This window comes from Alnus glutinosa, chromosome 2, assembly GCF_958979055.1.
Source record: "Alnus glutinosa chromosome 2, dhAlnGlut1.1, whole genome shotgun sequence".
NCBI classification, from domain to species: domain Eukaryota; kingdom Viridiplantae; phylum Streptophyta; class Magnoliopsida; order Fagales; family Betulaceae; genus Alnus; species Alnus glutinosa.
Window position 1 is genome coordinate 7,499,938 of NC_084887.1, and position 17,268 is coordinate 7,517,205.

Sequence of the window (17,268 nt, forward strand, 5' to 3'; positions counted from 1 at the left end):
GCAACATGCCTATCTTAGTTTCATCCCATGAATTTTCTTCCCATTGCTCTTAAAATGGGCTTGAACATGCTTACAAAAGTGTTGCAGAGAGATACAATATTTGGACATCACCTAGCCATCACTTGGGGATCATCTGGAAGTCTTGGCATCATTTAGGAATGTTCTTCGCGTTATGTGAGCGTCACGACGCGCTTTGAATGCAGCTAGGCAGTAAGTTTCTGCCTTAGGGCTTTACAACGGGCTTGATTCACGTCACGACACATGCGCCTCTGCATCTACAAAATCTTGTAAGCCGTTTTTGACATAGCAAACATCCGAATTTAAAAAAGCTTGTGGAAAACAAAGTTTTAGATCTAGGCATGCGATTTTCAATGCTGTTGAGTTTGCATCAATTGAAGTTCGGGATACAAAGTTATAACCAAGATACCCTGATTGGTTTGTATTCCATAACAGCTTTTCAGCCTCTTTTCAACTTATCGTTCCCCTTCCTATAAATAGAATAGGTGCCCCCTTTGTTTATTTGGACCACTAACGTAGCAGAAAAGACTTGATAACAACAATTAGAAGCATCTGCGTCTTCTAATCAAAAGATAAAACAAGCTCTCATGCTTAAAGGAATAATAAACTCAGCAGAATGTTGAGAAATTCTCAAGTTTGATTAATAAATAGAGTTGAGTTTACATGCTACTAACTCTTATATTTATACTAAAACATTACTTGAAGACAAAGTAAACCTACTCCTAATAGTAATAATAAACCTAGTTTTAGTAAAATACGAAGACCTAATCCTAGTAAGGAAAATAAATTATTACAATCCCAAAAGGAAATAAAGTGTTGAATTATAAAAGCAAATAAAATCTTCACCTTGGCGGGCACGGATTCCCCTTCTAGAATATTCATCATTAATGCACTATTAATGCGTTAGTTGTATACGATCTACTTGTATCTTTCTTCTCAGTCTCGATCGCCTTTCAGGATTGCTTGCACTTGGCGATCGTCTCTTATGTGAACCCTCGAAAAAAAAGCTCTTGGGAATCGCTACTCGGATAAACACCACTCGGGAATGGGCTATCGGTCTGACGATTTAGCAATTACCTCTCATAATTTAATTTGGTGATCACCTATCGAAGCGTCCTACATCAACCACCAAGAACAAAATTAAAAGGGGAAAGGCTCTAGAGACGTTCCCTGCTTCTCCGTTGTGAGCCGAAAGGGTTGTCGTTGAGAGCCATAGATTTTCCCCCTCTTGATTTTTGTGAAGACTTCCTTCCTTCACCATTGTTATTCCAAGAGACGATGTGGAAAAAGCCTTGAGTTATGCCTCTCTTAATATGTTGATTTTGTTTTTGATTTCAAACCACACCCATACACATTCTTCGTCTGCCAAAGAGTCTACCGATAAATAGATGAGGAAAGACACTTGAAGAAGATTGTCGAACTTAAAGGCAAGCAGGTTATAACTTGTTGTCATATAGAGTCTAGGATTTACAACGGGTTGTAAGTATTCCTGTTGTCTATAAACTAGATCTTCTTTGCTAGTAATTTTTTGGGTTTAAATGCCACGGAGTGATTTTTCTCTTCAAGGTGCTCAAAGGGTTTCCACTTAGTCAATAAAATCTTGTGTTGTGGATGTTCAATTGATTTTATCATTATGTGCTTTATCTTTCAACAATCTTATCTTGTGATAATTATTGCTTTTGGGTGTGTTGCTTATATTCTCTACTTCAATAATTTTAATTTGATATTGCTTGGATTGTTGATTTGAGGTAGAACCAGTCCTTCTGCATCTTTGTAGTAAACTTCATAGTTCGATCAATAAACTTGTTTGAAAAAGTCCAAAATTAGTTGTTGTCTGCCTGTCTCGTGACTCTTTTCAATACGCATTAAAGAAAAGATAATGCTATAGAAATATAAAATGAAAAGCGGAATAAAGAAAATAAGAACAAAGATTTTATGTGGTTCGGTCTATAACTTACGTCTACAGGGTAAAGCCCAAAAATGGTTACATTGTTGTTCTTATTCCTTAATGAGTTTGCAATACAAAATACTCTATTTATAGAACTTACAAATGAAATATAATCCTATTCAAATCCCTTAATTTAGGGTAATTCAATATCATCAAATCCCTAAATTCAAGGTAATCTAATTTTTATCAAAGGCAATACAATTCTCATCAAATCCCTAACTTCATGGTAATATAAATATACTCTAACATCCCCCCTCAAACTCAAGGTACAAAGATTTTGGAAGCTTGATTTTGTTATAAGTTCTTCTTCTTCTTCTTCTTCTGGAGATGACAAAGATCGATGATGGTCGATGGTCGATGGCTATGACTAGAGGTGGTTGGCGATGGTGATTGGAGATGCACTTTAAATTTTAAGGGCATAGGTTTTAAACAAGGCCAAAAGATGGGCCAACTATAAGCCAAAATAGAGCCAACTATGAGCTGAAATAAGAGTCAACTATGGGCTGAAATTGGCCTAGGTTTTAAACAATATCACAAAGGCCAGATTTGGATCTTTAAACAATTAATATTACAAAGACCAAAAGAATGGGCCAACTATAAACCAAAATAAGAGTCAACTATAGAATGAAATGAGAGCCACTAATGGTTGAAATGGACAACTTAGCATCTTTTGATTTTAATTTTTTTTTTCTTTTGCTTTCCAACTTCGTCCTACGCATGCAGCCAAGAGAACTACAAAGGAAAATAGACATTATTGAGAGACAACTAATGGATACAAAGCAAAATATAAGAAATTTTGCATGTCAATGCTGCCGCAAGGTGTAATTGTTATATTAATAGCAATCAAATCTTCATCCTTGATGAGCATTCCCTATTTTGCTGGATCACGTTGAATGCTTGCATGTGCTTTGCGGTTTGTAACCAAATCTGCATTATGTTTTTCTTCACTAAAGAGGTCGCGACAAAAGCAGCAACTCTGCAAGAAATCTACTCCGAAAGAATTTAACTCATTGATTTGACAAGCAACCTTGATGGAGTCCCTAAACGTACAACTAGTAGTTTAGGACCTCCTTTTTTTTTTTTTTTTTTTTTTTTTTTTCTTTTTTTTTCTTTTTTTTTTTTTTGTGTGTCTATGGTCTCCAATCGAAAAGGACTACAGTAGGCAAAAAGACAAAAATTTGTGGACTCATAGATGGATTTGTTATCTAATAATATATGTGAAGATCAGACATAGATGATGAGGAAAAAAATTATTGAAATTCCACAAGATTGAAATTGACAGCTTGCTACGATGAAAGGAAACATAATGTTGTAAAAATATAAAATTTAAAGGAAAATAAAGAAAATAAGAACAAAAATTTTATGTGGTTTGGTCTATAACTTACGTCCATAGGGTAAAATCCAAAAGGCTACATTATTGTTCTTATTCCTTAATGAGTTTAATTACAATACAAAAGACTCTATTTATAAAGCCTACAAATTAAATATAATCTTAATCAAATCCCATAATTTAGGGTGATTTAAATCAAATCCCTAAATTCAAGGTAATCTAATATTTATCAAAGACAATACAATTCTCATCAAATCTTTAACTTTAGGGTAATCCAAATATATTCTAACACGCATCTTTTAAAAAAGTGATTGTTTATCGTCTTCTTGACTTGTTGAAGGCAAAAAGTTGTAGCTCTTTGAAACAAACAAAAACATTGTAGCTGTAATCGGCGACGTAGTCAACCTGTGACCTAGGTCGTGCTCCTCCTAGAAAACTTGCAGCTCAATGGCAAGGGTGGGTAACGAAGGCATCCGGGCAAATGCCCGCTCTCGACCCCTAAGCTTCACCACTACCTCACATGAACCGAAATAAATAGATTAATGTAGTTATTTCACGTGCCTTTGTTCTTAAATTTCTAACATTTCTTCTTTCAATAATAAAGCATGCTACTAGAGCGATAACCATATTATAGTGTTAAGTTCTCCACACGTGCACCCTCAGAAAACCAGACAAGGTAAGACATTTTCACATGCTTAATTGCAGTGTACACAGTACGTACCGGATCGATGTCCCTCTTGAAAAGAAAAGACTTAATATCAAATTAAATATAATCTTAATCAAATCCCATAATTCAGGGTGATTTAATATCATCAAATTCCTAAATTCAAGGTAATCTAATATTTATCAAAGACAATACAATTCTCATCAAATCTTTAACTTTAGGGTAATCCAAATATATTCTAACACGCATCTTTTAAAAAAGTGATTGTTTATCGTCTTCTTGACTTGTTGAAGGCAAAAAGTTGTAGCTCTTTGAAACAAACAAAAACATTGTAGCTGTAATCGGTGACGTAGTCAACCTGTGACCTAGGTCGTGCTCCTCCTAGAAAACTTGCAGCTCAATGGCAAGGGTGGGTAACGAAGGCATCCGGGCAAATGCCCGCTCTCGACCCCTAAGCTTCACCACTACCTCACATGAACCGAAATAAATAGATTAATGTAGTTATTTCACGTGCCTTTGTTCTTAAATTTCTAACATTTCTTCTTTCAATAATAAAGCATGCTACTAGAGCGATAACCATATTATAGTGTTAAGTTCTCCACACGTGCACCATCAGAAAACCAGACAAGGTAAGACATTTTCACATGCTTAATTGCAGTGTACACAGTACGTACCGGATCGATGTCCCTCTTGAAAAGAAAAGACTTGTGTTTGTCATTTAATTTGTAAATAGTGTACGAACGTCTCCCACTATCAAATATTAATGAAACGATGACATTGAGTGCAGTCCTAACTATTTTACGACCTGCACATCGTTTTGCTGCCTGTTGCATGTACATGGGCTCCATAAGTTATTATATTGACACTAACAAATAATTTTTTTGTCCTTTGGACTCAAAAAGGACCATTATTAATTAAGAGGTGTACGTATGACCAAGCATAACCTTTTTGAATTTTAAGAATATTATATTCTTACCTTTTTATCAATTAACAATTATACCATTCAAAACAAGACATTTAAATTATATAAAATAACAATCATTTTCAATTCGCAGAACGTGAGTTGCCATTTTAACAAAATTTAATTGGTGTTAAGAAAGACAAATTCAAATTTTTACGGTTCTCGACATTGTGCCCATCAGGCCTGTTTTAGAACGCTTTCAAGAAGTGGTATTGTGTCTCAACAATCCCTCATTTACGATAATAATCTCGGAACTTCTCGACTCTTTTATTATTTGATTGGATTGTGAGCTATCATTTCACTTAAAACTAATTGGTGTTAAGAGAGACAAATTCAAGTCTTTTACTGCCCTCAATATTGGGCCACATGCTGGCTGTTTTTAGAGCCTTTGCAGGAAGAGACATAAAGTCCCAACACCAAATACTATACAAAAGAAATTGAAGTACTTGAAAGCTAGAATTTTGTTAATTTAGATAAACAACTCACCAAGCAGAAACTATCTGATTACAAGCTACCTTGCAAGGCCTAGGCTGCTCTAATTGGAGGGGCTCAAAAAAGGAAAAGTTAAAAAGGAAGAAAAAAAAAAAAATGAGGACTATAATGTTACATTTGGTTGAATGGATTAACCAAGATTCATGGAACGGGATAAGACTTGTTATTACACATGCACTTGTAAGCCATGGGACATGTCTCAGCCTCTTCAAGCGATGCACAAACGAAGCTCACCATGACTAGTCGACATGGTGAGCATGAGCCACAAGCGTGAGAGCAATCGGGCAAGCTTGACCCTGCAATTTGGAGCGTATCGGGTCCCTTTCGCTTCAATATTGGCCTTCTTTCCGAGTACAAGTTGGGTTTTCCCACCAACCCTTCTTTTGCTTTAGGTTCTTTGTCGTGGGTATGGCTCTCATGACCACCTGTTGTTTAACATGAGAATGATAAGGATACATAATAGGAAAAAAAGAAAAATATAAGAAAAATTAATTAGATAAACCTTCCCTATACTGCTATTTTTAAATTAATATTATTTCAATATTTATCCTTTTACAAATATTTAAATTTAATCTAGAGAGAGAGAGAGAGAGAGAGAGAGAGAGAGAGGGAGATAGAGAATCTCGTACGTGAGTGTCGCCGGCCAACGTGCCTCAGGGACATAACTTCTGGAACAAAAAGGAGAACGATGACAAGTACAGAAGCACAAACAAAACCCTTCATGTCGATGATCTTTCTCTTTTTGTTTGTGTTTGTGTTTGTGTTTTTTTTTTTTTTTGGGTGTGTGTTTTTCTTGAGCAAGAAATTAAAAGCTTGAGATCGATCGAGAACGATATTGTGAAGGGAAGAGGAGAGGAGTAGCTGTATATTTAAAGGGGAGCTTGAAAGCAGACGGTATTGAAGCAAATCACAGGCAAGGTCTGTGAGTGATAAGAGAAGGTCACATGAAAGAGGGTGCACACGAAGCTTGCTCACAGGACTCAAGCTTTTGTAGTTCTATGGAAGAAGAAAAGGGATAATGGTGGTGGAAGAATTTACTGAATTAAAAGAGCTTCTTTTACGTGACCTCTGGAGCCATAAATGCAAAGGGGTTTTGTAAATTTTATTGCAACTTTTTGAAGCTTAGGCTAATAAATTAGCTATGTGGTCCGGTATGACCGCCATTAATATTGCTTCTGTATGCGATCGATGCTCTCGATCACTAACGCAGGCAGAACTTGTTTTGGTGTTCACTCACTTGGCTACTGTCGTACGCTACTATATACCATACAATCAAAATGAAAAATGACCTATACATGTACAGTACCTGCCCAATACCAGGATACCAATTGCGGGTCTTAAGCTTACTTACTACTGTGTGACATGCAGCCATAATCAACTCGATCTTGGATCTGTTCTTGTTAAAAAAAAGAAAAAAAAAAAGAAAAAAAAAAAAAAGAAAAAAAAAGAAAGGGTTAGGAATTGGGGTTAAGACTGTTTGGATTGGCATTTTGAGATATTTATATCATAAAAATGTGGTATATAAAAAAATATTACCCGGCCAATGAAAAATAGGTATTCAATTTTTGTTACAATTTGCTAATAAACTGATATGGCCGGTAGTCCATAATTTGTAAAATAATTAAATGTGTATAGTGAAAAGTTAGTCATTAACTAATTAAATAAACTGATAAAAAATTTTGCTTAATCATTCAATTGATTATGGGCTACACGTTAATTTGTGAAAAATATTTATTGTAAAACCAGTATTACCCTTCTACCCCTAAAAGTACTCACGTTATATCTAATAAGCTAAGGGTTTAATACCTTTATGGTCCTCGTGGTTTAACGACTTTATTTTATGCTTTATGTGGTGCATTTCGTATCGCAGGTAGTATCTCGTTTATAGATAAAGACGAAAATGGTACTTCCGTTCAAAAATTGACGAAGGTCAATATCACATGCCTTAAAAAAAAACAACACGTGTCCCAATGCATAATTACAAATAAAAAAACTTAAAAACCCCTCTTTCTTTTTTTCCTCTTTTTTTTTTCAAAAACTTTTTTAAAAAAAAAAAATTAATGTTTTTTATTTTTTTAAGTTTTTATTATTTGTATTTTTAATTATACATAGGGACACGTGTCAATTTTTTGAAGGCATGTGACATAAACTCTTGTCAATTTTTAGACGGAAGTTGGATGGAGGTACCATCTCCGTCTTTAGCCATAAATAAAGTATCATCTACAATACGAAATGATCAAATCAGAGGAGGCAAAAACTAAAATCATTAAACCACATGGAGGTCTGGAGTGTTTAACCCATAACACTTGGTCATCCTATTCTCAATGTTCCGTTTAACATGAAATCTGTAGGGACCTATGATCATAATTGATACCGTCATTTTTTTTACGGCGCATCTTACACAAGCGTCGGGAAAATATGAGCCGAGATGGGTCATCTTTTAGTAGCGACATCATCTGAAGGCTGATATAAGAAGAAATCCTCTCTCCAGAACTTTCGTGATCTGTGTTGCTTGTTTGTAGGAAATGTTGTCGAAACTCCACCGTTAAAAGGAAACAACACATACCATTTTAGATGACATAATAATGAAAACAACACATAACATTTTATTAAAACCCACGTCTATAGACGTAATGAACGTAATGAACGGTTAAGGCTCATTACAAAAATCAATCTCATAATATTTATACTTAATGAGTTGTGGACTTATGTAGTTACTTTCTTCTACCTACCAAACATCTTGGTACTGTCTTGCAGATTAGCAGGTTGCCAGGCCATAGAGTGAGAAATTTGCTGGAATGGAGATGCTAAGTGAATGGCTTGCATAGTTGCATTGTTAGGTTTGCTTAGATAAATTTAGTTGTTTAACTTTATAGAAATGTCTGTTTGGAGGCTCAAAGTCTATAACTAATGATACATATTTATGTTTAAAGATTTAGAGTTAGAATTCTCATATTATTTTATTCTGCTTTCTGCTATAATATACTCTGATAATTAGTGTAGCATAGTAGATTAAGGAAATTACAAGTTAATTGGCTTGAAAACATTACAAGTGACACTCCATGTTAAGTAAATATAATTATTTAATTTTTGGGGAATTACACAAAAGCAAAAACTTTTGATGGAATTGTACTCATGGGCAAAGAGCTGGTTAATGGATATTATACGATGAGGGGGGTATTTGGAAGTAATTATAGAAGTCTCTCATGTGTCACTCTTGTGTCCTTCAAAAAATGAAGTGGCTTTTAAAATCACAATTTGATCAAAATTCAATAGTGATCAATCACAAGTCCAACGGTGATTTTAAAAGTCACTTCATTTTTGGAATTAAGGACACAAGAGTGACATAAGAAGGACTTTTAGCATTACTCAGATTTTTGGTCTTGCCTATAAATTATTTCTTTGAGCCTGGACGACAACGTTCCTTTGGAAAAGGGGGAAAATGCTAAACCACAAGATGTTCAGTAGTAGATATTGATAGAAGCAAGTCTCTCATGAGCAATTGTTTAGTTGTAGCAAGATTAGGATTATGAGATTGTTTTGGAATAAGAGTTTACTTCATTTGCTATAAAGAGTTGAAGATTGAGATAAAATAGGCAGAGATGGGCGGAACTTGACTTTTAGGACAATTTTTTTTTTTGGGAGGAGGGATTTTTTTTTTTTTTTTTTTTTTTTATTTTAAAAAGATTATAGAGGTAATTAAAAAAAAAAAAAAATTGGGGAACGCGTTAGGGCTTAGGAGGGTTCAAAGTAGTTTCACCCTTGACACACACAGTATTTTGTAATCAATCGGTATTCTCCCGTCTTAAGTGAAGTTAGATCAGTTATTCTTAGTGCTTCTTCTTCTTAAGGGGTAGGAAACCCAACAAGAGTCCCAAAATAGCCGGATGAGTGTAAAAGAACAACATAGAAACTATTGGGAATTAGTCAAATAATTAAACGGCTTAACCCATTGGGTTGGCCGGCCGCCAGAAATAGCAGTTTGAAGTGGCAAAGCAGTAGCATAACTGCCTACACGACAACAACTCTAGCAATTGTAAAGAAATACCACAGGGTAAAAAAAACACTACTAATGGCTGGTAGAGGGGTGTACATGTGAGCAGATATTCAATGATTGCATTCGCTATCAGCACCTATCCGCTTAGCGGAACTATTATTTGCATACCCTTTATATATAACTTCCACTTATAAATGTGTTATATTTAGACAATTTATGTTATGAATTTGTATTATTATCTTCTTCTTTTTTGTTGGATTTGTAATTTATGTTTTTTTATGTTTTGCTAGCTTGATGTTATGCTCATTGAATCATAGATAAAAAACACAAGGGAGTTTTTCGTAAGCATTTATTAGTATGAATATTCTTGATTCCACATATTTTCGATGTTGCATTATATTTTTAAAACAAACCCAAAAGACTAAAAACCGGTCAAGATTATTTTTAAAAATATTTAAAATAGGCTCAGTAGCTATTTGCGGATAGCGGATAATAAACGCGCGGATGTAGATAGTAAAAAAGTGATATCCGCATTTTGCGGATCGATGCGGGTGCGGATGTTGCAAATAACTTCATCTACACCCGCATGTACACCCCTAAATTGGCTAGGTCAAATTCGTCATAGTAAAGCACCACCATGGTCTCCAGTAAGAGAGATACTCGAAAAAAATAAATAAATAAAATAAAATTGTGGACGCCAAATTAAAACAAAAATTACAACTAATTTTAGGATTTTCCACCGGAAAAAAAAAGAAGGTACCAACTATAAAGATCTAGTTTAGAAGAAAAGAGAAAACCAACAATTTAACGCGTAAACCAAAAGAAAGTGATGTAGGTAGTGGGGCGTACAACACGCATGCATGCCGGGATGGTGCGGGGTGTTGCATGGCGGGGCGGCGAACGGTGATAACCTTAGGAGCGGAGACCAGAAAAAAAATTACTAAGTCACTGTTCTACTAGTGCTTTTAATGCATTGTTATATACCATAATGTTTACGCAGTTATATATATATATATTGGATGAAATTGTTCATTAAGCTTAAGAAGATGGTACACTCAGGACTCAGGACCAATGATAGACATAATAAATGCAAGTCCAGAAGTTATCTAACCACTGTGGGAGTAGGTAGGAAAGTCTTATTCGATCGGAAAGTCAACTATTTCCAAACGATGCCCTAGAGGTTGTGTGAACAGTTTGATTCTAGATCAACGCAGGCTTGGGGGTCGGACCAACTTTCATCCACATTCAACATTATGCTATCTTATTCAAAAATCTTTTACATGGCCAATTCCTATAAAAAAATCCAAAATTTCTTCCTGATCATCATAGACCCGTCTAAAATTTAATGGTAATTTCTCTTACAAATAATGAATCTCAAGTGTATGAGGAATAATCAAGCAGAACTGAGAACTACTTCTTGTAATTTTCTTTCAGGAATCTTCTTTGGGTTGAAAAATATATCTTTTTGGCCGACCATACGTGGGTTTTTCTTTTTTGTCAAAGGTCAATAATGGGAGCTCGAAGCTGTGTGTGGTTGAGGTGTCCCCTTATAGCAACTGATAATAATGTATACAAGAATTACCGTCCCGTGTATGAGCGCCGGCCGGGCAGGGAACGAAAAGAACAAAACTACGGTCAAACACCAATTTAAAAACGTGTTAATCAAGAAGAAAATAAAATATTTTAAAAAAATAAAAATAACTTCATCTTCACATATATATATATATATATATATATATATATATATATATATATATAGTGTGTGTGTGTGTGTGTGAGCAACCCCAAGATCTTGTTCAATAAGGTGTCTAGGTAAGTTTGTGTAGCCATGAACACCCTTATCCGCAACGCCACCAGGTCTCTGAACGGCGGATTCGATGGTTATGAGCCACTGGATCAGAGTGAGGAAGATAAGCATGGCCGAAGAGAGCTTTGTCATAACGTAGTGCAATATTCTTTAAGCTACAAACGTGACCGAGCCAAGAAACGGCAGATTTTTCTGAAATCGTACAAGTTGGCGCCATTGGAAACATTGGGAAGATCATCAAGGCCTGGGAAACTAAAGAAGATGGTGGTCAAGGTGAAGAGAGTCGTGGTGTCGGTGGTGTCGTTCATGCGAATTGGCTCATTAAGACCTTGTAGTAATTGTCGTTTGTCCATATACACTTCCTCTCCAATGCCGCGAAGGAAATGTTGTTGAGTTTTTTTGGTGCAAATTTAGAACGACAGAAGTTTCAGCTCAGAAGCCATCGATCTCAGCCATCACAGAGTCGTTGGGGGTTGTTATTAAGGATGTAGTTGCTCTGTTTTACGTTATGGTGTTCTGTTTTGTGTTATCAACTAAGAAACAGTTCTCTCTATGTAACGATGTAAGCTGGATTCTTATGGACATCAATAAAGAAATTGTGATACTCAGTGAATAGTTGCTCGAGGAAATTAGTCCATTAAAAGTATCAATAAAACAGTTTCTGGTATGATGGGATTGGGCAACTCCAAACTTGATCACCCACAAACGAACTGCTATATCTAGAAGAGGGAAAATAAGCAAAGAGCTTCCCGATAAATTCCAGCTGATGATAGCTCAAATGCTCAAGTCAAATATGATCTAAAGATAATAAGTGATAAAGATTTGGAGAAAAATTTCATACTTAGGAAAAGTTGGCCTGAATCCCCCATACTTTGGCCAAGTGTTGTTTGTATAGGAGTTTTGTGGTGGTTGTCGCTATGATCACTACAAAAAAATCACCATTTGTAGACGGTTTTAAACCGTCTATAAATGGTAAAAAACCGTCTGGAATAAAGTCCAGACGGTTTTTTGTGGACGGTTTAAAACCGTCCATGATTTTCCGTCCAGAATTCAAATTCTAGACGGTTTGGGCAAAACCGTCCAGAATTCTAGACGGTTTTTTCCAAACCGTCTATAATTAATTATAGACGGTTTTGCCCAAAACCGTCTAGAATCTGATATTTTTTTAATATATATATTAATTATTATTATTATTATTATTTTTTAATATTTTTTTTTGTCCACCAAAAAGCATCTCCGGTCACCACTGAAAAGCAGCTCCGGTCACCATCGAAAATTAGATTCGTTACCACCGAAAATCAGATCCGTTACCACCGTCCACAATCCAGCCGCACCATACCCCCCACCGAAACCCAGAAACACAAAGCATGCCTTCTTCATGCTTCTTGTTTGCCACGATTTTCTTCCAAAAAAAATTGTATGCCTTCTTCATCTTTCCCTGCATTTTCACTCAGCAACCAAATTAACAAGTAAAAAGAAAAGAAACGAAGAACATAGCAAAATCTTCTGCTAGATTTTGCCCACCCCGGAACCACCGCGACACCACCCACCCCGGAACCACCACGGCACCGCCCACCCTGGACCACGCCGCCGCCGCCACCTCCAGCATGTTCGAAACCCATCGCATCCTTTGAAAAACCACACCAAAATCGCCTGGCCAAGCAGGTGGTTTTTCAGATCTGTAAAAACCAGATCTAAAAAACCTTCAGATCTGAAAAAAAAAAAAAAAAAAAAAAAAAAAAAAAAAAAAAAAAAAAAAAAAGAAGAAGAAGAAGAAGAAGAAGAGAGCAGATCTGTAGAAAAACCAAAACCCAAAAAATAAGAACTTTATGAATCTATGCAAACCAGATCTCTCGCTCAAGCTGTAGGCTGTAGACCTCGGAGAGCATAAAAATTGGGTGAAATCTGGAATATTGCCTGGAGATTTGAAACGCTGTAATTCTCAACGTAAGATGACGAGGAAGCACCGGTTTGGTTGGGAGATTTGAAATCTGGAATATAAAAGAGGTATTTTTATTTGTTGTTAAGTGACTGGGAACTGACCTGCAGGGACGAGTAGAGTGTGCGGCATCTTGGAATCAAGGATATAGGGGTATTGAAAAGATAAGGACGGTTTTGTAAAAAACCGTCTATAAATTGCTAGACGGTTTTATAAAAACCGTCTAGAAATAAAAATTTTCAAACGGTTTTAACAAAACCGTCTGGAAATTTTTAGACGGTTTAATGAAACCGTCAATAATAAATTTTTATAGACGGTTTCAAAAAAACCGTCTATAAATTTATAGACGGTTTTTTTTTCGAAACCGTCTAGAAAACAAAATTTCCAGACGGTTTAATTAAAACCGTCTAGAATTTTATGGACGGTTTAATCAAACCGTCCATAATAAATTTTTTATAGAAGGTTTCAAAAAAAACGTCTGTAAATTTTATTTTCTAGACAATTTTTAAAACCGTTTAGAAAAAAACCGTCCATAAATGTCATTTTTTTAGTAGTCGATGGCTCATTCCACTACCTCCCTAACCCTTTTGACTTAGGGTGAGAGCATTGGTATGGCTTGATGACATGTGTTGCCAAATTATGGTGCTTATAGTTGAATGATGGGATTGATGGGACATTTGCCATCTTCAAGCACTTTGTAGCGCTACGTGTGTTACTGTCATACTCTAAGTTTGCAGTGCGAAGGAGATAATCATACTCTGAGTTTGCAGTCCAACAAAAGAGATAATCCACAGATCCCTTTTATAATGCGAGTCCAATCAATCATTGTTATAAGTTCGTAAATTAAGTTAGTAAGAGCTTTTAGTCGTGAAAGCTTTTTTGGTCCAACTCAAGATCAATTGGGAGCTTTGGCGGTGAAGATGAGCGGTAGTCCTAATCAATGTTCGGTCTTATAATGGATGAGCATTACTGATGGGCCCGATTGGTGATGGGCCAAACTGGATCGATTCCCTCATGACCCCTTTTTCTCCTCCGATCCAAGCCTATCCACCTCATTTGCGAGGGCCTTTTTTTTTTCTTTTTTTTTCTTTTTTTTTTTTTTTAAGAAAAGACGAGATCACATGTCCAATAGTGATCCCGGCCTAAATTTATTAGATAAAAGCCTCACTTTTGGCAGAGGAAAACCATGATAACATCCAAAATTTCAAAGATTTACAAAGAACCATCATCCCATGAAAGACAGACCATAACTTACTTCATTCTTAAGCAAGGTAAACCACAGTTATCTATCCATAATATCCATTTGAGTTCCTTAGGAATATTATTCGAATTATATTCATACGTAATCCCCGCACTACCTTGTTTACTGAGCCAGTCCGCAGCTTGGTTACCCTCTCTAAAAACACGGTTAAACCGAATATTCAGGCCACTGATGAGAAGGAAAATTTCCTCCCAAAAATCCTCCAAGTACCAAACCCGACAACTACCTTTCTCGAACCAAGTCACAATCAGGGATGAGTCAAGTTCAACAACAATATTACGTAAACCCATCGCCTTGCATTTTCGCAAATCAATTAGAACCCCCAATAATTCAGCTTTATTATTAGAACCAATACCAAAATACTCCGAAAATGCAACGTTCAGATTACCTTTATGGTCTCTAATCAGCCCCCCGCACCTAATTCCCCCGGATTCACCAAACTAGTACCATCCGTATTTAATTTGAACCAACCCAGCTCTGGCTTCTCCCAAGATACTGTAACAAAGTTGCTTTTCGAAAAAGAAACAGCCGGCAAATTTAATTTTTTAAGAATTGCTTGATCACGATTATGCAAATTTAATTCTTTAAAAAGCTTATATGGACACCAAGAAAGAGACGAGAGGAGGTTATCTGTGACATCTTTCACCAAACTCTCATGTGCACAATGCACATAGATTTGTCAAAATTGTGCGCATTAAACAAACACAAAAGTCGAATGCACACAGCGCCAAGGATCAGACTGATTTTTGTGGGGATTCTAGAGAGAGAGAGAGAGAGAGAGAGAGAGAATATTGGTTTTTCTTTTCATGGTTGTCGTTATGAGGTAAAGCTTTTTGGCTTTTACAATTGCTTGAATTTTTTGGGGATCAAAAGGGAATGATTTTTCTTTGTCCCTCTGTAGCTCTAGTGGAAGCGACTCAATCAGAGATGGGTGTGCCGTCACTGCCGTGTGCAGTTGCCAATCAAAAGGGACTGATGAAACTTCTAAACCCCTTCTTGTTAATGCCCACTTGAAGTTGCCTAAAATGATATGATGATACTTAATCTTAGCAAGAGGATTATGATTCACATAAATTACTTAATCGAATTGCTAACAAGTTGGACAGGTAACATGAGGAATCTCATATAAAACTTATATGTCTGGTAAGTGACCAAACAGCTCAAAATTAATTTGGGCAGGCAAGCTTTATACGAAATCTTTCAAATTACTAACAATTCGGACATACCAATCCCAACAGCGAATATGAGATGCGAGTGACATGGCCAATGAGCTATCCTTGGATTTTTGTTTTTTCAACAGGTGTCATATACTCATTGGACAGAAATTAGAGGAAATGGGAGGCTCCCTAACAAAAAATAAAAAATAAAATAGACCATGTTCAAGTTGGCAAGAATGCCAAAAAAGAAAATAGAGCAAGACATGGTAGAAAATTAGAAAACCAGTTTGACCATGCACCTGGAAACCCGGTTAGACAAACATCCAGACCCGCAATGTATGTGCCCTCCATGTCCGCACATATCTAACAACATGCCCTTGAACCAATGCAAACCATCCCCCAAAAAAAGAACACTTTCTCTCTTCTTCCCAACCATCTTCCCTCCAGATTTCATTGGAGAAGAGGAAAAGAAGTGCCTCTCTTTCGTCTTCTCTCCTACTCTTATGGCCTTTGCCCACCAAAGGGTCCACCAGAACACCTCTATCCTCATCATCAGCATCATCATTCCCCATGGAATCCATTGGCCATCCATACCCACCACCAAAGTATGTCATGCTCTCACACAACCATGGAAGCCTCCGGCCTCCTCCTTATAGGCGTAACGTACCCCGGTACCCGTCGAAAAGGTCAAGCAGTAGTTGCTTTAAGTGCATGTGTTGCTGCTATTGCTTTCTCTTCTTCATCACTGTCCTCTTGCTTTCCCTTATTTTCTTCTTCCACGCCAAGTACAAGCCCCAAATTCCGTCCTATAAAGTTGACAGCTTCAGCGTCCAGGCTTTCACCTTCCAGTCTGACATGAGCCTCTTCACTGAATTTGCCGTGACAGTAAAAGCTGAAAACCCAAATGAACATATCAGCTTCATCTACGGCGAAGATAGCGAGATTATCATATCTTACACCGGCTCAAATCTTTGCTATGGAAAACTCCCAGCTTTCTATCAACCCAGAAAGAATACAACAATGATAAATATTGCCTTAGCAGGGACAAGCCCGTTTGGCTCAGGGCTGCAAGCAGCCCTCATGGAGAACCGGCATACAGGGAGAATACCTTTGCTTGTAACAGTGTATGCTCCGGTTAATGTTGTGGTCGGAAATTTTAAGTTAAGGAGAATTAAAGTCTATGTAAACTGCACGTTGGTCATCGACAACTTGCAACCAAACAAGAAAGTTGGGATTTTATCATCCAAATATGATTACAGCGTGGCAATTTAATTTGTATTGAATCTTAGTCGTTGATGTTTGTGAGTGTTTTTTTTAATGATATTGGGGTGGAACTAGAGACACGGGAAGCATTTCTTTTTTTGGTGGGAGGGGGGCCTAAGCCTTTAAAGTCAAGAGTTATTTCTACTACTGTTCCTCATGTAATGTTCTCTAGTTGCATGTTCTATAGTTGCATATACAATATTGACATAATATGTTGACAAATAGAGCCCATTTCAGGTCTAGCTTTGTGTGATATATGCTTTTATTGGACTAGAACCAGTTTCTTAGTTGCAGAGAAACAATGATGTGTGCCCTGAATGTCATTACATATATGCAGTTTCATTAATCCAGCCCCCCACCCTTTTTTTTTTAAAAAAAAAAAAAAAAAAAAGAATAAAAAAAGTAGTCTTTTCAATAATTTTTTTATTTTA

The 17,268-nt window shown here is 36.4% G+C and overlaps 2 protein-coding genes across 2 annotated transcripts; one reads left to right on the forward strand and one right to left on the reverse strand.

The window, feature by feature from the left end:
• Positions 1 to 5,364: 5,364 nt before the first annotated feature.
• Positions 5,365 to 6,363, reverse strand: LOC133859275 (uncharacterized). Its single transcript, XM_062294615.1, has 2 exons — positions 6,043 to 6,363; positions 5,365 to 5,838 (listed from the first exon to the last, which is right to left on the reverse strand). Exons 1-2 carry the CDS (start codon positions 6,134 to 6,136, stop codon positions 5,555 to 5,557), a joined length of 378 nt encoding a protein of 125 aa, XP_062150599.1. The 5' UTR covers positions 6,137 to 6,363; the 3' UTR covers positions 5,365 to 5,554.
• A 9,486-nt stretch (positions 6,364 to 15,849) lies between these two features.
• LOC133860814 (NDR1/HIN1-like protein 6) lies at positions 15,850 to 16,857 on the forward strand. The gene has a single exon (XM_062296439.1). The coding sequence runs from the start codon at positions 16,145 to 16,147 to the stop codon at positions 16,844 to 16,846; it is 702 nt and encodes a 233-aa protein (XP_062152423.1). The 5' UTR covers positions 15,850 to 16,144; the 3' UTR covers positions 16,847 to 16,857.
• The last annotated feature ends 411 nt before the right edge of the window (positions 16,858 to 17,268 follow it).

Excerpts from the sequence above, each read along its gene's own strand:
- LOC133859275 (XM_062294615.1), bottom strand. The coding sequence starts at position 6,136 with ATGAAGGGTTTTGTTTGTGCTTCTGTACTTGTCATCGTTCTCCTTTTT. Across the intron at positions 5,839-6,042 it reads CGTTGGCCGGCGACACTCAC|GTGGTCATGAGAGCCATACC; the intron begins GTACGAGATTCT and ends GTTAAACAACAG.
- LOC133860814 (XM_062296439.1), top strand. The coding sequence starts at position 16,145 with ATGGAATCCATTGGCCATCCATACCCACCACCAAAGTATGTCATGCTC.